The 22,063-nt window shown below is 35.4% G+C and overlaps 2 protein-coding genes and 1 long non-coding RNA gene across 7 annotated transcripts; 1 reads left to right on the top strand and 2 right to left on the bottom strand.

Moving 5' to 3' along the window:
• Window positions 1–381: 381 nt before the first annotated feature.
• On the top strand, window positions 382–12,265 carry LOC149588257 (6-phosphofructo-2-kinase/fructose-2,6-bisphosphatase 4-like). Of its 3 annotated transcripts, none has more exons than XM_089863114.1 (12): window positions 382–815; window positions 5,580–5,705; window positions 5,792–5,885; window positions 6,269–6,332; window positions 6,402–6,536; window positions 7,198–7,455; window positions 7,691–7,762; window positions 7,928–8,074; window positions 8,145–8,249; window positions 8,885–9,014; window positions 10,717–10,844; window positions 11,705–12,265. In XM_089863114.1, exons 1-12 carry the CDS (start codon window positions 752–754, stop codon window positions 11,765–11,767), a joined length of 1,386 nt encoding a protein of 461 aa, XP_089719240.1. In that variant the 5' UTR covers window positions 382–751; the 3' UTR covers window positions 11,768–12,265. The 3 variants fall into 3 exon arrangements, with proteins under 3 accessions (XP_089719240.1, XP_089719239.1, XP_089719241.1); XM_089863113.1 differs by lacking the exon at window positions 382–815 and adding an exon at window positions 3,679–3,832; XM_089863115.1 differs by lacking the exons at window positions 382–815; window positions 10,717–10,844; window positions 11,705–12,265 and adding exons at window positions 3,679–3,832; window positions 9,786–10,012.
• LOC149588256 (uncharacterized) lies at window positions 12,252–17,077 on the bottom strand. 3 transcript variants are annotated; one of them, XM_089863117.1, is made up of 10 exons: window positions 16,601–17,077; window positions 16,158–16,241; window positions 16,059–16,098; window positions 15,909–15,985; window positions 15,220–15,292; window positions 14,994–15,158; window positions 14,765–14,933; window positions 14,418–14,635; window positions 13,838–14,157; window positions 12,252–13,782 (listed from the first exon to the last, which is right to left on the bottom strand). In XM_089863117.1, exons 2-10 carry the CDS (start codon window positions 16,208–16,210, stop codon window positions 13,572–13,574), a joined length of 1,326 nt encoding a protein of 441 aa, XP_089719243.1. In that variant the 5' UTR covers window positions 16,211–16,241; window positions 16,601–17,077; the 3' UTR covers window positions 12,252–13,571. The 3 variants fall into 3 exon arrangements, with proteins under 3 accessions (XP_089719243.1, XP_089719242.1, XP_089719244.1); XM_089863116.1 differs by having other exon boundaries at window positions 16,158–17,077; XM_089863118.1 differs by having other exon boundaries at window positions 15,954–15,985; window positions 16,158–17,077.
• A 2,729-nt stretch (window positions 17,078–19,806) lies between these two features.
• Window positions 19,807–21,228, bottom strand: LOC149588255 (uncharacterized). Its single transcript, XR_016380012.1, has 2 exons — window positions 20,977–21,228; window positions 19,807–20,136 (listed from the first exon to the last, which is right to left on the bottom strand). It is a non-coding gene; the product is annotated as an uncharacterized LOC149588255 (long non-coding RNA).
• Between the last annotated feature and the right edge of the window lie 835 nt (window positions 21,229–22,063).

The raw sequence follows: 22,063 nt of genomic DNA, 5'->3' as shown, positions 1-22,063 counted from the left end.
TGGTATTTCCAATCTAACGCATATCGAAGAGGAATTAACGATGTACAACAAAGTCACGTTCACATTTTGAACTTTGAAACCGTTTTCAACCGTTTTGGGCATGTTGAATAATTTTCTTCGAAGTAATAATCATATTTTCTCATCAAATGAAGTCTATGGTTAATTGAACATTTTACATTTTGACTTTTCAAAACCTGATGAAAACGATTTCATAGTGTCAAGTGTGAACGAGGCTTTAGAGCAGAGGGTCGAGTGGACAACTATCTGCAAATTTCTTATCCCGAATTAATGCGCCTTGCTTTCACAACAAGTGGTCGAAGAGGTTGAGGAGATAACGTTTCAAATGGAAATGTTTTGACGTTAATAGAGAATAAATAATTTTTACTTCGAAGTTAATTTGTTTAAATCAAACAAAAATGTTTATTTTTTTAAACTTTTAATATCAATAAAAGTAATTAACGATTGAGAATACTAATAGGCGATTTTTGATGGAAAAAAACCGGAGAAATTTTCTTTGGACTGAACCATAGAATCATAAGTTCCATCTATTTTAATCATTTTTTTTTCTTCTTGATTAAACTGAGTACTTTATCTGAAGTTCCCTCGATATTTGTTAAAAAGATTGGTTCAGTTATCAGAAGCTCACCAATCATGGCTCAATAGAAGAGGCTAGAAGACAGGGAGAGCGGATATTTTGACTGTATATGAAACAAGTGTATTTTTTTGTGATTGTGTGATTTTCAAAGTTAAAATGTCTATAACTGCGACGAGGATTAAAAAAATCAGCACCGGTGTCAAACCATTTCCAATACGTGGTAAGTTTTGTCTAGTTTCTAATTGTTATGGTATTTCAGTCGTAGTCTTTTTTAGGCAATGTTACTCTGATATAAATTATGATATGTTTTTATTGTCATTATATTCAATCGAATTAATGTCTCCCATTAATAGTGCCTAAAATATCAGACTATTCTAAGCTTAATTAACTTAACTTTTGAATTTCATTAAGAATGAAGTGTTTCGTCTGTAACGTTCCTAGAATAAGTGCTTAATCAAACGTCATTAAGAACAGAGTTAGGTTAAATGTAGGGGCGTGGCCTATATCAAGATTATTTTCAATCAAGCGAAGCTCTGCTGGGCATGCGTAAATTTCGTAGATTTATCAGTGCATTGGCAATGGATATCTTAATTTTCGTTGCATCTATCCGTCGTGTCGTTCGACGCTTACTAAGTTTAAGCAGACGACTGGCAGCCCAATCACTACTAAAGGAAATAGTAACACTACTACGTCAAAATATAGTTCTTGACACGCCCCTACATAATGCATTGTACTGTTGTACATCTGTTTAATATAATTTCGGATGTTTATTTATCGTCAGTGAAAAGGGATATTAGTCTGTTTTTAAGCAATGAGCAAGCACCGATTTTTTACTTACATTTCTGTAAAATGTTTTATCTATCATGGAAAATTTTACAAGAATCATACAAAGTTCAATGTTAAATAAATTTAAATTTATGTTAATGGCATTAGTCAACAAAACATGTTTCATAATCTGATACTTTAACCACGTGATGTTTGATATAACATTTCTGTATAATATTTTAAATATCATGGAAAATTTAGCAAGAACCAAACAAAGTTCAATTTTAAAATGGAATATTTTTATATTTAATTTTATGCCAAACAAAGTTCAATTTTAAAATGGAATATTTTTATATTCAATTTTATGTTAATGATATTAGTCAACAAACCATGTTTCATAATCTGATACTTTAACCACGCGTTATTTGATATATCGGTTTTAGAGAACTTGAACATATAAGAAAAGGAAAGTGTTGCTAATGGAAGATTTGAAACTGTTTTCATGGGCAGTTTTGTAATGTAATTAAGATAGTGTTATCGGTTCATTGGCGGCGAAAAAGCGACTAACCCAGCATTTTATGAAATTGAAAACCGGCCTGTAGATCTGATATAATCTAATTATCAAAAACTTTATCATACGATTAAAAGGAACATATATAATTTAGATACGAATAAATACAGGTTGCCTTTGCAGAAATATTTACTAAAGGGAGAGTATATTTTTCCGTTTAATTTCGACAATGATAAGGCTTTTTTCTAATTTAATCTACTAAATAATTTTGTCCTTTGAAATTGGAAAATATTTCGATTAAAATAGGCGCGCAGCCCGTTGTTTGATGGGTGATGACATCATAAAGGGGTCGCTTTCCTGGTGAAACAGATCGTGTAGTTCGCGACTGGCGTTTCTCCATTTGAGACACAGTAACTATAGCAAAAATGTGACGTCATAAAAATGAGCAAAAGGGTGAGGTCATAAAAAGGAGCAAAAGGGTGAGGTCATAAAAAGGAGCAAAAGGGTGAGGTCATAAAAAGGAGCAAAAGGGTGAGGTCATAAAAAGGAGCAAAAGGGTGTGGTCATAAAAAGGAGCAAAAGGGTGAGGTCATAAAAAGGAGCAAAAGGGTGAGGTCATAAAAAGGAGCAAAAGGGTGAGGTCATAAAAAGGAGCAAAAGGGTGAGGTCATAAAAAGGAGCAAAAGGGTGAGGTCATAAAAAGGAGCAAAAGGGTGAGGTCATAAAAAGGAGCAAAAGGGTGAGGTCATAAAAAGGAGCAAAAGGGGGTGACATGATAAAAAAAGAGGAAAAGGGTGACGTCATAAAAAAGAGCAAAAGGGTGACGTCATAAAAAAGAGCAAAAGGGTGACATTATAAATAGGAGCACAAGGATACCCTGACTTTTCGCTGTCATTAAAGTCATCAAACTTGGATTTGAGAGAACCAATATTTAAAAAAATACAACACACGTCGAGTGGTTGAGCTCTTCGTTGGATTTTCAGTCTTATCAGGAAATAGTGGGGAGTCTTTATGATTCATAGTATCAGATCCTTTTATTGATGTCACCATGACCTTAGATTCGCTAGCTTACTTCAATACCCAACCATTTCTCGAAGTATCATTCTCAGTAAAATAATATTCCCCTTCACCTGGCATGACTCATATATTTTTTCTGGTCAGCCTGAAGTAAAGACTGCCTGTTGTTCATTCCTGCTTCTTTTAAATACATTAATTCCTTAATACTATTATAAAAATAAAAGGTGAGAAAGGGTTTGGGTAGAAATACGAGAAATAATTCTTAAATGTCGAGATTTTTTAAGCAAATCCGGTGCTGATAACCAATTGCCTTTATCGCCTTAATAAAAAATAAATATCCTTATCGAGATAAGCTTAAAATCAGAGAGAACCAAGAAAGGGAGCGGAAGCTCCTGTCTTTGGGGAATCAAAATGCGATGTAGCTCAAACGAACGGAAGAGAATCAAATAACTGACCAAGTTAACTTCCGGTTACAAGGGAAATCTAAGGTCTTCGAGCGAAGGGAGAGAGCAGACATCTTACTTCCGATCACCTGGTTTTTAGAGCTACATCTTTCCCCAAGTTTCCACTCCTTTTCTTAATTCTCTCTGATTAAATATGATTTTGATAAAAAAGATCATAACCGGATATTTTAGAGGAATACTCACATCAGCCTTTCCCAATTTTTTTCATAATTCTCGAATAGATTTAGAAAATTGGGACTTTAGTTTTTACTGGCCAAAGGTCGAAGGTTTCGAGACTTTTTTCTTTCGTCCCGACTTTAGTTCATACGTGATTCAGTTTTTCGTGAGCGGCGGTAGCGCTTCGTATCTTGTTTTATTATCGGTTTTAAATTTTAAATAAATTTGTTATAATATCGTTTTGATTTAAATTAATTATGGATGAGTCGGTTAATTGGAAGGTAGTAAATTTGGAACCGTTTAAACACCGTCGAATGAAATATGGTGAGATTAGTTAGTTTTAACATTTTATGGTCAAATTGGTTTTGCATGTACACAGTTTTCAGCTTATGAGGATTAATTAATACCATTTACACAAGGGGGCCAGGGTACTTGCAGAACGAAGTAGCTTGTCTACATTTTTGTCCTGCAATTAAATCCTTGTGTAAATGGTATGAATCCTTCTAGTCTCAAAACTATGCGTTCTCGTTATTGAATAGAATGATGTGCAACTTTGACTATAGGTATTTACTATTTTTAGTACCATTAATTCTATCATAAGTTTATAAGATATGTTCCATAAGTGTGTCACTGGTTAATGAGAGCTTGTCACGAAGTGACGTAGCCGAAACGTCATAGATTCTCGTAAAGCGACGCCTAGTGAGGCGCTGTCAAAGGACAGACTAATTAGGAAGATGGACTGCAAAACCGAGTGTAGTCAATTCTCGCGTCGTTTTCGAACTAGCTCTCAGTAAGTCTCTAGCATTACGAAGTATAGGAAGTGTCATACTTATGGAACATATCTTATAAACTTATGTTCTATACAAAGTTTTGAGACATGGAGTATTAATACTATTAAAAACCAAGATGCCTAGCTACGTGGCAAACAAAATTGTATTGCACTTTGTACGCCAAATAGCCTGGCCTCCTAGTGTATCTTCCATATCCGAAAACTATGTATAAACATTATAGTGGATAGGAAGTCATAAAACGTACTAGTAATTAAGGGATATTATGAATATAGTATATCAAGGTGTTGCTAAATTTCAAAGCACTGTTTAAAGGTAGGCGCTCTGCGGTGAAGCAAATGAGAATAAGCTCACAATGTTCTGGACGCATAAAAGTTCCTTCTTTGCTGGTCCTTTTTAGGTCAAAGTTCATGGTTATACAAAGTGATGCAAAAAGGGTGGTAGGACTACATGGGTTCTATAGACAATTTTGAGTCGAAAATGTTCTATGACATTTTGCCTAAGGAACATCGTTTACAAGTTATGACTAGTGTTTTACGGATGATCCCTAAACTTAATTAGCAGTGTCTATCGGGTTCTTAATTAAATTTAAGGTGTCAATCGTAAAACATTCTAATAATAACTTGTAAACTGTGACCCTTGAGAGTAAAATGTCATAAACATTTTCGACTACAAATTGTCCATAGAACCCACCGTTTGAAACACCCTCTTTTACAAAATTTTCGATTAGAAAGAAATTGCGATTACAAAATGATTAAATTTCATTTGATATTTTGTTATCTTTGTCTCCTCAGCAAGAAATATACGTCGGACATGCCTTCTTTTGCTGAAAGCGTAAACTTGAGATTACATAATATTAATATATAGCACGTGTGCTAGTTAGTATAACTCTAAAAACATACCACCTCATAATTTTAAGCCTATGCAATTTTGAAGAATCTTCGCTATTTATGATTTGAACAGTAACGTCTGCCTATGAGCCTATTCTATGTAACTAAGAGGGAAAGACATGGGGGTAAAACATTGCCTTTCATCTCTCTTTTCGGCGAATGCGCTGTAGGCGCTTTGGATGCAGAGAGTGCGCAAAGACGGCTATGGGTCAATCCCCTTGTATGTCTCGATACTGAAGGTTGTCCACATCATTTTTACATTGAAGTGGCTCAATTTTCACATCTCGCCCATTCCCACAAAACAAACTTAATATTTATGAACTACTTATTTCAGCGAGTTATAATATCAGTTTTTAAATCATGTTATTAAGGCTTTTCAAAAATATTTTGCAGGCGATCGCACGAACTATGTTAATTTACCAAATGTCATTGTAATGGTTGGCCTCCCGGCTCGTGGCAAGACCTACATTGGACGTAAGCTAACAAGGTACCTCAACTGGATTGGAATTAACACAAAGGGTAAGTGTCCTAATTCTTTCTACTCTACTGGTCATGCTTATGTAAGATAATCAAAAACTAAACCAAAAAAATTCTGTGTAATTCAGTATTTAACGTGGGAGAATATCGTCGTCAAGCAACAGAGGCCAAGAGTCATGATTTTTTTGACCCAAATAATGAAGAAGGAATGGCAATTAGGAAGTAAGATACTTAAGATGGTTTTTAAAAATATTCATAGATTTCTTTTACTTGGGACTTTAAACGATAAAGAACCCGAGTCCCAGTTTTTAATTAACTTTAAAACAATTTACAAATCCTTTTAATAGACACACTGTATTAGCTCCATATTTATTCAAACTTTAAACAAGATATCGGGCAAAATAAAAGTTAGCTATATAAAGTCCCACATAATCGGTAATGAGACAGAGCCCACAGATGACATTTTTTTTAGGTTGCTAGTAGCTTTACCGGTTACTTAGGGTTAAACAATAGATTCCAACTTATGTTGGTCATACGCAATAACCTTATGATCATAAGTGGAAAAATTTAAAATGAAATTAGAAGGGTTTTTAATTTTATTACAGCCGGGTTGCAATGGATGCTCTGGAAGAAATGTGTGAATGGTTAGAAGATGGCGGGGAAGTTGCTGTAAGCAATTGCAACTGCATACTAATGGCTTTTAACTGTACTGATACGATAATTATGGGCTCTCAACAGGTTTACGACGCTACGAATACCACTTACGAACGACGCAAGCTTATACACAACGTTGTCTGCAATAAGTATGGCTTCAAGCTCTTTTTTGTCGAGTCGTATTGTGATGATCCCGAAATCGTGGAAGCCAATATTAAGGTAAAATACGTGTATACATTGTTTCAGACTAGGATGATTGACACCATATACAGCAGGAGGGGAGGCTACTTGATACTGCACTTTGTCCACCAAGTAGCCTTGCCTCCTGGTGTAGATTAGGTCATTCCATCTAGTCTGAAAACTAAGTATTAGGAATCTGTTAAGCTGATGACGGCTTAGGACTTAGTCGCCCAATCATAGTCCCCACTCAACATTACGTCATTATTTGCTTCACAGAGAGACCTATAAGGAAACTTATTTTCTAGTACCTTATAAAGAAGCGATATCTAGTTTACTAGGGAGAAGGTATAAGATGCCCAAGTATTCGCGCTCCATAGTCCTAGTCACCCTTTCAAAATACAAGGGGGGGGGGGTAAAAGGAGGCAGGGCTATTTCGCCTCTCCTCAGTCGGAAAATACGTAATTTTCGTCATTCGCGTCGCGCTGACGTGAGTCTTCAAGAACAAATGAGATGCTGATTGTAATTTAGAGGCGGGGATTAACTTCGGACCTACTTTAGGGCTGGAGATTAAGCTGGAAATGCGGCGAATTTATACCGTCTCCCTAGTAAACTAGATATCGCTTCTTGACCTATCTAATGTCGTGCATGTAAATATTGCAAGATTAAGTGTGAAGAATATTTCTGTGCCTTTTTCATTTAGGAAGTCAAGATTTACAGTCCCGACTACAGGGATATGAATATTGATAAGGCTTTGGCGGATTTTATGCTGAGAATAGAACATTATACTCAAGCTTATCAAACGATGGATGAAGTGCAAGAAAATAATTACTCATTTATGAAGATTTTCAACGCTGGAGAGAAGGTTTTGGTTCATAGGCACGAAGGCCACATCCAATCCAGGGTCGTGTATTACTTGATGAACATTCATATTATTCCACGCACAATCTACTTGAGTAGGGTGAGAAATCATAAAGGCTAGAGTTTTTTCTTTTTAATCGAACTAGCTCGAGCTGTAAGTCTCTAGCATTACGAAGTATAGGAAGTGTCATACTTATGAACCTATCTTATAAACTTATGGCTCTCCCCATTAAAAATGAAAAATTCTAGCCGGGAGTATAACTCGAAGCATATTGTTTGATATCTTTTCGATTTGGTAGCATCAATATGAAAGTTTACTGACCTGTTTCTTACAGCACGGAGAAAGCGAATTCAATGTACAAGGAAAAATTGGTGGGGATTCTGATTTGTCGGAAAGAGGATGGGAGGTAAGAATGCTCGCGTTTCAAACAGTAAATGGGGGTAGCGCATAGGTAATTAGGACACCACATTGGAAGCGTTTGTGACTAATCAGGGTGTTGATGTTTCAAATCTAGGATAATGTTGGTTGTATATATTGTCTCTCATTAAGCCATTTTATGTAATTTTTTCAGTACTCAAGAAGTTTAGCTAAGTACATTTCTGAGCAAAATATTCCGGAACTTCGCGTTTGGACTAGCGACATGAAGCGAACCATTCAGACTGCAAGTGGTATTGACGCTCCGCAAGAGAGGTGGAAGGCTCTTAACGAACTTGACGCTGTATGTCTTGGAATCATCAAGTGTTATATATTGAAATTTATTTTTGATGGTTATTTCGTAAATCTTGCAGGGTGTTTGCGAAGAAATGACGTACGAGCAAATTCAGGAGAAGTATCCCCAAGAATTTGCTACGAGAGATCAATGCAAGTTCAGTTATCGCTATCCAAAGGGTGAAGTAAGTAACTTATTTCATCTTTTAAATGCATAAATAAACTGCGTTTTCATGATAATATATGAATGTTAAGTTAAATTGATTATGAAGAGTGTTATCTTGTGAGGGTTGTGCATAAATGAACCATCATCTTCGCTAACTAGATTAGTTCCCTAAATAATTTTATTGCATATTTTGAAGACTTATAGGACCACGACATTTGAGTATTAACTTTAAACCAAAGGCCATGATGCGATGGTCCAAAATTTGCTAGTAGTTCGTGTTTCTGAATGAAATTTGGCTAATTATAAATTTAAAACCAAATTAAAAATGGAATGATATGAGGGGAAACCGTTAGCAAACTGTAGGCTCAGCCACTGGCTCTGACGCGACGCAGCGATTTCCGCGGCGTGTCGGAGAAAACCCGGCTGTTTGCTCCTTTCCTCTCTTTGGACGAATCCAAACGCAATACACATGTGACATCAGTTTCTTTATATTATTAGAAATGGCGCTAAGCTGAATGGGTTATTTGGCGTGTTATATTAAAATTAAAGAATAATTATCTTTTCGCTACTGTTTTCGTATTTTTACTTATTTTAATTTCTTTTAACATAAAGGAAGGTGGTCCTTTCATTTAAAGTATTTCTTCGTGTTAACAGAGCTACGAGGATTTGGTTTCACGGCTGGAACCGGTAATTATGGAATTGGAAAGACAAGAAAATGTTCTGGTTGTGGGCCATCAAGCCGTCCTGAGATGTCTTCTCGCTTACTTCTTGGACAAAAATTCTGGTGAGTTTCTCCATCCCTTTTGGTAGTTCATTTTATACCAATGGCATCTCGCGTAATAGTTTAAAGAAGTTTTAGAAAATATTGTAAATCCGATATCCACAACTTTAACGGATTCCAAATTGATTTGCATGAATTTTCTGTGACTTCAAATAGATTCCCATGATTTTTCCTTGACTCCAAGTATTTTCCTATAATATTCTTCGATTTTCCATGAATGCAGTTGATTAGAATTATTTTTGTGATTGAAATGAAATTACCTTAGGCGTGATTGCATTGCGAACCACATTTCTTAAAGTAAATGGGTGCTTAGCATAACATTATACCATAAAAGAGCGGCCTTTTTCTAAACATAAAAAATAAATGATTTATATAGTCTTAAAAACGAGGACTAATCTGCCATCCACCTCTTCTTTCATACCCCTCTGTTCCGGGGAAGGGGGTCCGGGACTAGGACGCGTGTCCAGATAACTCTGTTCTCCATTCCTGATTCTAAAATTAAATCTATCCCTGGTATAATGTTATGTTACCTGATCTATTCCTTTTAACGAAATACAATTTGTAAGTAAAAATGATGACTCGCGCTATAATTACGCTGAAGGTAATTTATCCTAATGTTTTAATGCCCTTTTATTTCAAAATTCGGTTAAACCTTTGCACGCATATCATTATAATTTCTAAATAGTGCTAATTGTATTATCCTTTTTGTTTCCCCAATTTCTTTCTTTCTTTTTCCAATCTTGCTCCTCCGTTAATGTTTTAATCCACGTTCAGACGAGTTGACTAAGATACCTACTCCATTGCACAAAATACTGAAGCTATCAACTTCCGGGATTGGCGGACGTGTTGAGGAAATACAAATTCCAATTCACAGTGTTGAAGATGATAGGCTCTTGTAGAGAATTTAAGAAATTAACTTAGCATGAATTTGTCATAGGCTTGTCCTGTATTTAATCTCTTAATTAATTTAAAAGGCAATTAAAACCTCATTTTTTTTTACATTTATGATTAATCTATTCAAACTATATCCGATAGCTCCTCACCTGTAAAGCCATGTTCACACATACGAATCCCGCGTAAGTGTGAACATAGCTTATGCATTCTTGTTAAAACAAGTTCAAAAATAATTTTGCAATACTCCGTGTGGTTTCCAAAGTGCTAAGGTTGTAGAGCAACCAAGAATCATCTGAGGCTATTCAGTGTCTCGCATTCAGTATAAAGTTGCGAAGAGTGCCACATGAACTTGAGAAATGGCTGCCCAATTCAATTCTCGTGGGATACAGTGGCCAAGACACTAGAAGTTGCCATTTCTAGTATAGCATACATATTTTCTCTATCTCGCTAAATTATACTTTTTTTGGTGTCGTTTTCAACTTAAATTGGCACTGGAAAAACTACTATGTAAGTCCCGAATTTATCCTAGTATCTACAGACGCCTCGTAAAGCGAAGTGAACACTTTTCGCGTGCATCTGACTATCCACTAACTATAAGTAACTAAATAACTGGGTACCAAAGCATAACTCCGTTTGATTATTACATAACCACACGGAGAGTTAAAAGCACAAATTTATAACTTCAGCTATGATTATGGAGCTCTGACAGTGAAAACAACCTTCAACTTTTATTTGTTTCAAATTTTTTGCGTCTTGACTGCTTGACCCTAAAGCTCTTTGGCAAAACATTCTTTATCTTCTCTAAATGCAGAAGAACTTCCGTACCTGAAAGTCCCCCTCCATTGCGTTTTGAAGTTGAAGCGCATCGCCTATGGATGCAAACTTGAGATGATTCAACTTGACGTAAATGCAGTCGACACTCACCGAGACAAACCAAATGTGAGTTACCATCTAACTTTATAAGAAATAGACGTGTCTTCGACGATAATAAGATATAAAGAAGTGGGAATGAAAAACGGGCCTCAATCGGGCGCGTAATAAACCCTTTTGATGTAAAAAAGGGGGTAGACAACGCTCAGTATCGGGACATACAAGGTACTGATTGCTGGCCGTCTCTGAGTACTCTCACGATCCCCCAAACCTACAGCGCAGGCGCTAAAAAGCGGGATGGAAAGCAAAGCTTTACCCCCCGTGTCTTTCCCTCTTAGTTACTTCGACGTGATCCAAGACTCTTACAAGGGACAGGGAGTAGAGAAGAAGAAACGGGGTTTAGTTCCCTAGGTTACAGTCCTTGTTAGTAACACCATATCGAATATCGTAGAGAGTGGATAGGATATTTTAAAAGTTTTATTAAGCTGGGTTGTGAGTCGGAGTGAAGTACACACAAATTGCTTTAATTTCCGTTTAAGAATATATTTTGTTTTTGAAACATGGTTCCACAATTAATTTATTCATTATTTTAAATGCTTTTTCGATAAAAAAATTCTAGTCCACTGTATCCCTTTAATTAATTTTAAAGGGAATATGACCTCACTCCTTTGCAGGGTTCAGTGCAATTCCCCAAAACCTATCCCTAACGAGTTTAATACCAAACATTTGTACACGTAAACTTACGAATAAATAACTGTTACCATAAGTTTATAACTTATCTCCGGAGATAAATTATAAACTTATGCTGTTACCATTTACATCAGTTAATGAGACGCATGCCCAATAAGATCAACTATTCATTCCCGCTATTTTAAAATAAATTTCTTAATGTAGTAATTTTCTGAAGTGACACGCGCTTACATTTATAGATCCCAGGTGCCATCGAAGAAAAATTTCGAACAAGTTCCTTCAATGGCAATTCGAAACCATAGAAACGGGTTTAATTTCTTTAGTTTAAATTTTTTAATTTGCAAAGTCTTAAATATTTGATGGTTTTCTTACTTAAAAGTAAGTTGTGTTTAGAAATGTATTTCATTACATGAATATTATAAATTTGAGCATTATTTTTAGCTGATAGTAGCGAAAAAGATTTTAAAATTACGTTTGAGGTTCTATTCTTTAAATTTCGATTACCTTTTATATTTGATTTCAGTAGATAAGCTACTTAAGTATGACTTTCAAAATTAAGAGAAAAGAAATTGTCTTTATAAAGTAACTTAAGTATTTCGAATGGACACTTAAAATATTTGAACAAAATTTCAAACGATACAGAACTTATTTTAACAATACAATACAATAGTGGTCGAGTGGTTGCTGAAAGGCTGATAACGGATTAAGAAATCAGTGATTTCAGAAAAAAAAAGTAATTAAGTCGATCAAGGCTCCGATATTACATTTTTAAAAAACTTGAATAAATTATTTTTCTTAAATTTTCTTTTCGTATTTTTCACAAATTTCTTAAGAGAATTAACGTTAGGGGAGTAGTATAAAGGCTGGTTTTAATGACCCAAAACGTGGAAAAAATTACAAGTATAAAATAGCTTAGCACATCAAACTGCGTGACATACCATACATCATTTGACGTGAAAACCGTTGAAAGTTGCTCGTATTACGATTTAGGGATATTGCGATGGCTTTTACGTGTAACTCTTGAAGTCTATGAAACATTTCAAGCTAATTTAAATGATTTCAAAGACGAGAGAACTTGCAATTTACTAATCACTTGTGCTATACACGGTCCCAGCCTTTAAAATATATTCTTTTGAGTCAATAAACATTCATTCATTCTAGAGACAATGATGTTTTAATGGAGGCTATAAATAAATACGCCTAACCGTTCAAAAAGTCAATGTTTCGGAAATATTACTAATTATTTTCCTATGAACGAAAGATTTTGGTTCATTAAAATAAGTTATAAGAATATTTTAACGTCACAAATTTGTATAGACTAAATACAGAATTGGAGAAAAATTAACCTCTGCAAGAGACAATGACAACAACACGGGTTACCTTTAAATTTCGCTAAATTATGGTAAGTGGGATGAACCCATACCGATACCATATCGGAATCGGCACTGATACTCCAGGTTTCCCGATAGTATCGGATCGGTTGGTTTAATATGATACTAAACCGATACTCGTTTAATATGCTTTAGATGGCGCTACATGACTTTTTTAGTTCTTTCACTAATGTATTGATGGTGATAATATCTAATTTCTATGAATGTCAATCGTGATTATTTCTCATTTATGTAAAAAGCACCTGAATTTAGTTTATCTAATAACTAATATGCAAAAATAGCTATAAAACTGTTGATAAAAATATAAAGAAATATTTTATGTTACCATATTTTGAAATTAAAAAAAAAAACTAAACGTTAGTTTTGAAAATATTTTTCAAGTTTTGAATTTAATTTTTTGCTTTCAATACTTCAGTGATAAATCAATTAACAGCCACTAGAAATATAAGGATAAAAGGGCCTCTCAGCATGTACTAGTTAAAAACGACAAGCCGTAATATTATTTTGGAAATACCTCTAAACATTTTACTTAGTAGTATAATTCATGAAATTACTCTTTAAATTATTTCTTAGTATTTTTGATACATATGTTAAAGGCAATGTCCTACTAGAAATATCGGTACCGGTTGAAGTATTGTGGTTTTTGGATCATAGTGAGAAAATATCGGTATCGGCCGCCTCTAATGGTAAGACATAACACGTCTGTATTTCAAAATTAAGCTAATTGATTGAAGAAACTTTCGGTAAGGACAACGGCGAATGATACTGACGACAGAATGAAAAACAAGTAGAATGGAGCGATAACGCTACTCAGGTCTAAGTCAGCCGAGCTTTTCATAGGTCTCTTCCAAGTGACGTATTCGATTGGGTGGTAGAACTTAAATTCTAGAGAGTTGAAAACTTGCGCCTCGTATATCGGTCCCATGCTGCAAAAAGACTTTATCAACCCTGTTCACTTAACTATATTAAGTTCATACTGACATGAGTTGGCAGTACTCGTGTACTTGCGGACTGCTACGAATATAAGAGGAATTGATAGCGATGTGTAAGTAATCGAAGCCAATTTCGTGTTTGGAAACGTAAAGTCCTCCTTTATTGCTAAAGAGCTCTTTAGTCTCGGAATCAGCGGTCAAGACTTCTCCCAAGAGCCAAGTCAGGTACAAGTCTGATATGATTAGAGCTTCTTCCCCAGAAATTATCGGAATGTATCCGTCAGGGGACAGGTATTCCATTATAGTTTTGAAACTATTCTCCATGTCGAGCGCGTCTAACCATTGCTGAACAATTCGATCCTTGGCAGCCTAGACAGGAACCAATGACGTCGAGTGAATGGATAACTTAATATTAAATTGGATAACTTAATATTAAATTGGATAACTTAATATTAAATTGGATAACTTAATATTAAATTGGATAACTTAATATTAAATTGGATAACTTAATATTAAATTGGATAACTTAATATTAAATTGGATAACTTAATATTAAATTGGATAACTTAATATTAAATTGGATAACTTAATATTAAATTGGATTACTTAATATTAAATAGGATATTCACCAAGAGTTGCAGATATTTGAATGTTCCACTGCCTTCGATCATAACGGGTGAAACTCCCGATTTGATCAAGTCCGAGAGAGTGTCGATGCAATCGTAACTCTCTGTCGTGAACTCGGTTCGCAAGAAACAGCCCAAGAAGAACAGGATGAAAGTCACTCCGATAAGCCACGACGAGGCTAGCAATCGACAAGTAATATGGGACAGGACGGTAGAAATTGCTAGAGAAAATGTTATCCAATTCAATAATTTTTCACAAAGTGAAGCCCATCCGAGACTGAGTCCGCCAGTCTCCTCTCAATTATGGAATTTCCCAAACCCTGTGATAATAATAGAAACAACGTTCTTACGTTCAGAACACAAGAGCGACGTGTTATCCCAGACGTTTTCCAGGGTTTCTTGGGTCAGTTTCTTGACCATTTTTGCTCTGGGCAACGACTTGTATTTGTTCATTATAAGCGAATGAATGACTCGCAAAATCGACAGAATGATGATGGTTAGCGTCGTTAAAATCACCACCTAATTGAAACAAGAACGAATCTTTTATTGGGTAGTGTACTGTAATTGGGGGAAATTTACTAGCGTATCCGTATTTAGGAAGGACAATGAAGTTGATAAGACTCTCTTCGGGGCGCCGGACAAGATAATCATCTTAGACGATCCATAGGGCAAAGACGGACTAAAATATTCCTGACGGCCGTAGAAAAATGAGAGCGGCACGGCAAACAAGGCACTATGAACTTCCTAAACAGAAAGGAAATTTGTTTTGCAAGATTACTTGCACGTTTATCAAAAACCAACTTACATTCAATAAATCAGGTTCAGTATAAATTCTAATAATGTCATCGAAATTGAATTTATGACCTTCAAATATTGCCCTGGAAGTCATCGAAAACAATCAAATTACGAACTTTAGAACAGAAATTTATAAGTTAGACATTGCTTCTTGTAAGTAAGTCCTTATAGACCCCCGTCCGAAACAATTATGGTAAAATCATGGTATTAAAGAATATGTTACGAAACGAGTGAGAAAATTTCAAAATGACTACTTTCTCGGCAATGATAATCTACGTTGCGCGTGCACTTCTGATGTCCTTAAGACACAGTACACTCTCTCGTTCGGGAAATATTTGAAGCAAGAAGCGATATCTAGTTTACTAGGGAGAAAGTATAACATGCTTAGGTATTCGCACGCCAAAGTCCCAGTCCCCTTTTAAAAATACAAGGGATGACGTAAAAGGAGGTCTGTCCGCCTGGCTATTTCGCCTCTCCTCAGTCGGAAAATAAGTACTTTTCGTCATTCGCGTCGCGCTGACTTGAGTTTTTAAGAAGCAATGAGATGCTGGTTGTAATTTAAAGGAGGAGATTAACTCCGGACCTACGTTTGGAACTTTGGACTGGAGATAAAGATAGAAATGTGGCGAATTTACCCTTCACCCTAGTAAACTAGATCGTTTCTTGTTTGAAGCTAAAGCAAATTACAACGAAAAGTACTTAATGTTCATTGATCGTTTTAGAAAATCTGACGTGTTTTCGTACCGCGACACTTGATTTGGCATTTCCCATGTTTCCTGACAAAAACATTAAACGTAACTACTATCTACAATATTGTTTCAATAGAAATCATTTTACCCGTGAACTCACCGTAATTGTCATGTAATTCCTGGGAGTCTCATTGGCGTACCTATAATAATTGACGCATTGTTGAAATGAAAGAGATAGATGGGCAAATTCTAATTTCACCTGTATTTAAAATAGCGATCGTTGCCAAGAAATTCAAATTCGTTTTCTGACATTTCTCAAGTTTCAACTGATAATTCAATAATTCTTGATGAAATAAAAAATATCATCCATTCCACTCTATGTTTATTTGATCCACATTAAGAAATCAGCATAATCTCAATCACTCAACAAATAGTTTTTGCTTTTCTTAACTTTTAATTCACTTTCAGAAATATCAAATGCACTGAAACAAGCCTTTAAACTATAGTGTATACAATAAACTTTGTCACAGTTTTAAGCTAGTAAGTATACTTATCACAAAATTAAATCTAGAAACTCATGTTACACGATTTACAATTAAATTTAACACTTATACTTCTAGTCTTTCAAAATTAGGCGATGCCAATTAAAAAAGAAATAAGAAATGTACTTGAATTTGAAATCAATGAAATATAGTCTCTTACCAATTGCAAGAGCTTGGGTTGTGAACCAAAAAGTTAACTGCGCGGATTGTAATTGTGGGGTAAAATAAAATGTGAGCAATACGAAGTGATCATGAAGAATTTCGCAATTTCTGTTGACGGTATCTAACGCCCTGATGGTGTGATCAATATTGCAACAAGTGCAGTACATGCAGCCAAATTTCCATGGGAAATGAAAAGAATGGAGCTTAACACGGAAAATAACGAGCGGAAAATAACATGTTTTCTACGGGGATACATATCTTGCGTTAAAAATAATAATTCAAATTTATATCAACACAGAACAAATTTTTTTCCCTGCTACCTATAATCTGTTTCACCACAACCTAGTATTAAATTGTATGAGACACTACCATCGTGAAAGTCTACCCATTATTTTACTCTTTCTTTTTGTGTGACACGCAACAGGTGATAAAAACCACTTCTCGATTGCCGGCGAGGTTTTCTTTCAATAATTTTCTTCCCCAAATTGTCTATAGACCAATTCGGAATTTACAAACAGAGAACCCAACACACAGTCCATAGGGGTATTCTCCCTCTCGCCATGAAGCTCCACCAGAGGCAGTGCGATTCGGTTAGCTTCCCGTCTGGTATGCTTATTGGCGCGAGGGAGGATACCCCAATGGTGGCCTCGCCTTTGTTGGTTTATCTGTTTGATATTTCCGAATTGGTCTATCCAAGAGCATGATCACTTAGAAAACCATGATGAAAACTTGCTTGTGTTTTTACCCACTTTTATTTCCCCCCATAAACTTAAAAACATCAGTAGCGTAAGGGGTGGAAAGGTATGCCTTGATTTGAGCATGATTGGGGTAAAACATAGGCTGGTGATAACGGGAGACCACCACAAAAAGAGACAAGAATACTGTTGTTTACCACACTAGAATGATCCATTGCTCACACCATTTTTGGGGTTAAATATTGTTAAATACGATGTTGCATCAAGGGTGAGATGATTTTATATTCAGTTTTCGAAACCAGTGATGGTCCGTTGTCGGATGTGAAAAGAACGAAGATCTATTTTGAGCTCTTTTAACGTTTTTAAAATCACTCCCACACTGTAATCCAAGTCCACCACTGTGACTGCGTTCACATATCTGAAAAGAATGGGTCATGAATGGAAATGGGACTCGAAATAGTCTCTTAGCTCCTTGGTACGACTAGAAAGGACTATTATCATGAGTAAATAACTCTTATGGACGAGTAAAATTAGTACAGACTAAATAGGAAGATGGATTGCAAAACCGAGTGGTGTATATTCTCGCGTCGTTCACAGTAAGCGACTAGATTTACGAAGCATAGATAGTGTCATACTTATGGAACATATCTTAAAAAATTCTGATAGTATCCGGTTTTAATGTTGCTCAATTTTAGCTGTCGGTTTGTTTGCCTGTCGTTAACGTGTCTAGAAAACTGACTCCGTCTATGATAGGATCATTTGGTACTGAAATCCCATGCAGGTAAGTCAAGTGTAGTTGGAAATTAATCCTTAACGTTTGACGGGTTTGCGATATATAATTTGGTCAACTAGGGTGTGACTTCTATCGGGAAATAGTGAAGAAGCGCACGCGCAGTAGGCCAATCGAGGCCTAAAATTTCTAAAAAATAAAGACGCCTACGATGAGAGTTTAAAGTTTGCAGACCAATTCTTTCTCTCCTGAATAGACCAAAAAAAAAAAAACGGTATAAGCTTGAATACATTGATTATTATTAGACGTAGAGTAAAAAAATATTAAAAAGGATATTTCGAAATAGACCTTAAACTTATACTGTTTGTTTCATTCCTTTTTGGTCTATTCCGGAGAGAAAGAATTGGTTTGATAACTTTTAATTGTCATCGTAGACGTCTTTATTTTTTTTTAGAAATTTTTACGCCCCCGATTGGCCTACTGCGCGTGCGTTCCTTCACCATTTCCCGATAGACATTACACCCTAGTTGACCAAATTATTTACGGCAAACCCGTCAAACGTAATGCGAGTTCATATTGTTATTCTGCCTCTCTACCGCGAACTCTTGTCGGCTGTGGAATATTTTACCCGTGTTTGGCTTGAATTTCTCGCGTTTACCTTTGTACTGGAGTAGCCGAAAGTTCTTTCTTACATCGGCATCGTGGAGTCAAGATCGTTTCCTGCTCTGCTCTTGGAAATCACGTGTTCATCAATTTTCAAGTCATTTAAAGCGAAGAAACACGCCTCACGTCGACGATCACCCATTTCTCTCTTTGTCGTCAAGGAATCAATCCAGAATATAGAGCTCTTTGCCGCCATTGAAATCGCTTTTGGAATCAATTTATGGAACCCACTTTTTAATGCGTAGCAAATGTAAGCCTTTCAATTATTTATTATTTTAATAAATTAACTAGTTTTAATTAAACAGGCAGAGCTAATTGTTAGTTTATTATTATTTTCTTAGTAATTTATTGCCGTAAATAAAGGACCGGCTTTTCATTAATTATTTAAGTAAATTATTATCTTGGTAGGCAATGGATTAATATTTGTTATTAATATTTTTTGTTTCTAGAGGCGAATGATTTTCTGCTGCTGATCAGTCGGAGACGTTTCCCAGTAGATGATATCAACGTTCGATAGACTTGGGGAGTCCATTGGCTATTACAGACGCTCATTCCAGATGGCATATTTCTTGGACTTGCGTTACAGGATTCCTTCAAGCTGATCTGGACAATTAACGTTAAGATTCTAAACTAATCGAGTAATTGTTTTTAATTTAAAACTTTATTGAAACCACTAAGGCCTAATTTAATTTTACGCGGTAAACTTTAATTTACGGAACTCTTTAAATTATTTTTTGTAGAAATTTTTTGTAAACACCTGAATTGTTTTTTTCTTATTGAATAAATTTTGCCTTGGGTCACGTTATTTTTTTTCTTTCATTTGTTTCAAGGTGGGGGGTGGCTTGAATTTTTTAATGTCTGGACTTTGGGGGGGGGGGGGTTTTAGGGTCCTTTTTAGGCTTTTTTACCTTTTATTAACAATATGTGGACCACTTTCTTTGTTTTTATTAAAAATATTAGGCTTTTATCTACTTTTTTCAGCTTGTTTAAGTAAAAAAGGGGTCGTTTTTAGCTTGTTTAGGTAAAAAAGGGGGTCTAAAAAAATTACCCTAAGTCCAGACTTAAAAAAATTGAAACCAAGTCTAGTATCGAAATTATTTTAACAGAACAAAGAACCAGGTTTAAAGCAAAATTTATTCAATAAGAAAAAAAAGAATCAGGTGTTTACATAAATTTCAAAAAAGAAAAATTATCAAAGTGTTAGTTAAATTAGAGTTTCAACGCGAAAAAAATAAAGAGTGGAGTAAAAAAATTAAGTAATTACAAATAAAAAGAGATGTAATTGTTTTTGTCTTCTAGCTTCGGTGATCTTGTCCGTATTTTTTGAAGTCATCGCCGAGAGAGATAGCAAGACATCGTGTAACGTATATCCAATAACGGGTGACATCTGGAATCATAAGTCTCGGAATGATCAGCGACAGAAAAATCCAAGAATATCAGCCGCATCTATAAATGAGAACATTAATAACACATACTAAGCTATTGTCTACTATAATCAAAAGGCTTCAAAATAATAATTTACGTCAATCTCGTAGAGTTACATAATTTAAGAACGGGTCCTTATTAAAAACACCGGCTGCCAAATTCATAGAAACCAACTAACTGCCACCCTGAATTAAAGGAAGACTCTGGCTAACTATTTCCCATAATTGTAAAGAAAATAATTTTAGGAAAACCTGCCATTTATTTATTTTAAATAAAAATTATTCCCACATTCCCCCTAAATAAAAACTATGTTTAAATGTGTCAAGACTTAACGTAGTCTTAGGGCAACCTCGTGTTTAAAGTTATCTCTGCGGGACTTGACTTTCGAAAATCCTTCACGTTATCTCTAAATTAATTACGAATAGCGTAATAAAAACAATAGCTCCTACACTAATTTTAGGAAAACCTTTCATTTATTTGAAATTAAAACTATTCCCATATAGCCCATAACTAAAAACCGAGTCTAAATAGGAGAAGCCGTAACCTAGGCTTAGGATAAAATAATATAACTATCTCTGCGGGACTTGATTTTCGAAAATCCTTCACATTATCTCTAAATTAATTACGTACCCGGATTAATTGCTTAATAATAATAGTCCCTAAACTAATTATTAAGGGATTGTCTCGGCTAAGCCTTGTCCAACATCTCGTTGTAAAATTTTATTTATGGTACTTGATTTTAAATAAATAAATAAAATTTACTAACATTTAACACAACCTAACTAGTTTAAATACTTAAAATAAAGAAAATAATTGAAGGGGAGCTAGATGAGTTTGGATTATTATAAAGTTAAAGCTTACGGACTGTTACAGCACGTGGCAAGCAATGGTCACAAAGTCTTAAAGAGCTTCGAATTCAGCATGCGTACTTCGGAAAATCGGTCAGAGAAATGACGAAACTATCAAGAATCGACCTCAAAAGCCACGATTACGATCCGGTTTGCGAGAAAGGTTTTCCGATGTGACTTCGACGGCTTCAAGGCAAAGAATGAGCTCCGTTGTAAATTGTTTCCAAAATAGAATTCAATGACGGCGAAGAGTTCTAGCAAAGAGAAGGGAAATAGGGAGAGATAATCGCATAGGCAGCCGTGATCCATCTAGAGGGGAAAATTTGTGATACGCGGCGGCTCTTAACGCGCACCTTATTCGCGCACAGTTGACGTTATTGGTTCTCCTCTTTCTGGCTACTACGCCACCAAAATTGCTCGGAAAGGTTTAAACGTTAAACGTACGCTTTAAAAATAAAAAGCCGAGGCTTAAGTGAAATGATCAGCCAAGTGGGCTTTTTTAAGCAGAGTTATTTATTTATCAGAGGTAATTTAAAATGGTTTACCACAAAAAATGCTGCTACCTGAATTGTAGTAGCAATACGCGGTATTCAAGTAATCCAAAAATGAACGGTATAACTTTTAAACCATTTCGAAAACCTATAACCAAACATCAACAATGTGTAATTAAAAAACATCATTTCGTGGGTTCGTGTGCTCAAGCCATTTTTCTAATGGTGATAGTGATCCATTAGCAGGATTTGGTGTTATATGTTTACAAGTAAGATATTTTGAATATTTTCCTGAAACATTACACGGCTCTAATCTTATACTATCTATCTAAATTACCTCTGATAAATAAATAACTCTTTGCTTAAAAAAGCCCACTTGGCTGAACATTTCACTTAAGCCTCGGCTTTTTTATTTTTAAAGCGTACGTTTTAACAACGTTTAAACCTTTCCGAGCAATTTTGGTGACGTAGTAGTAGCCCGAAAGAGGAGAACCAATAACGTCAACTGTGCGCGAATAAGTTGCGCGTTAAGAGCCGCCGCGTATCACACATTTTCCTCTCTTCTCAATACGGATGGATCACGGCTGCCTATGCGATTATCTCTCCCTA

Source organism: Phalangium opilio, unplaced genomic scaffold (genome assembly GCF_054372755.1).
Source record: "Phalangium opilio isolate 3A_F unplaced genomic scaffold, DU_Popi_V2 ptg000662l_1, whole genome shotgun sequence".
NCBI lineage: Eukaryota > Metazoa > Arthropoda > Arachnida > Opiliones > Phalangiidae > Phalangium > Phalangium opilio.
Note: the sequence above shows the minus strand (reverse complement) of the source record. Positions and strands in the feature narration are given on the sequence as shown.

What these genes read in the sequence shown, in the direction of transcription:
- LOC149588257 (XM_089863113.1), top strand. Translation starts at nt 3,766, where the DNA reads ATGGATGAGTCGGTTAATTGGAAGGTAGTAAATTTGGAACCGTTTAAA. An exon ending in AAGATGGCGGGGAAGTTGCT is followed by an intron (nt 6,333 to 6,401) that starts GTAAGCAATTGC and finishes GGCTCTCAACAG; the next exon opens with GTTTACGACGCTACGAATAC. An exon ending in GCACAATCTACTTGAGTAGG is followed by an intron (nt 7,456 to 7,690) that starts GTGAGAAATCAT and finishes TGTTTCTTACAG; the next exon opens with CACGGAGAAAGCGAATTCAA.
- LOC149588256 (XM_089863116.1), bottom strand. Translation starts at nt 16,210, where the DNA reads ATGTCAGAAAACGAATTTGAATTTCTTGGCAACGATCGCTATTTTAAA. An exon ending in GATCGCTATTTTAAATACAG is followed by an intron (nt 16,099 to 16,157) that starts GTGAAATTAGAA and finishes CAATTATTATAG; the next exon opens with GTACGCCAATGAGACTCCCA. An exon ending in GTCGCTCTTGTGTTCTGAAC is followed by an intron (nt 14,636 to 14,764) that starts GTAAGAACGTTG and finishes CATTTTCTCTAG; the next exon opens with CAATTTCTACCGTCCTGTCC.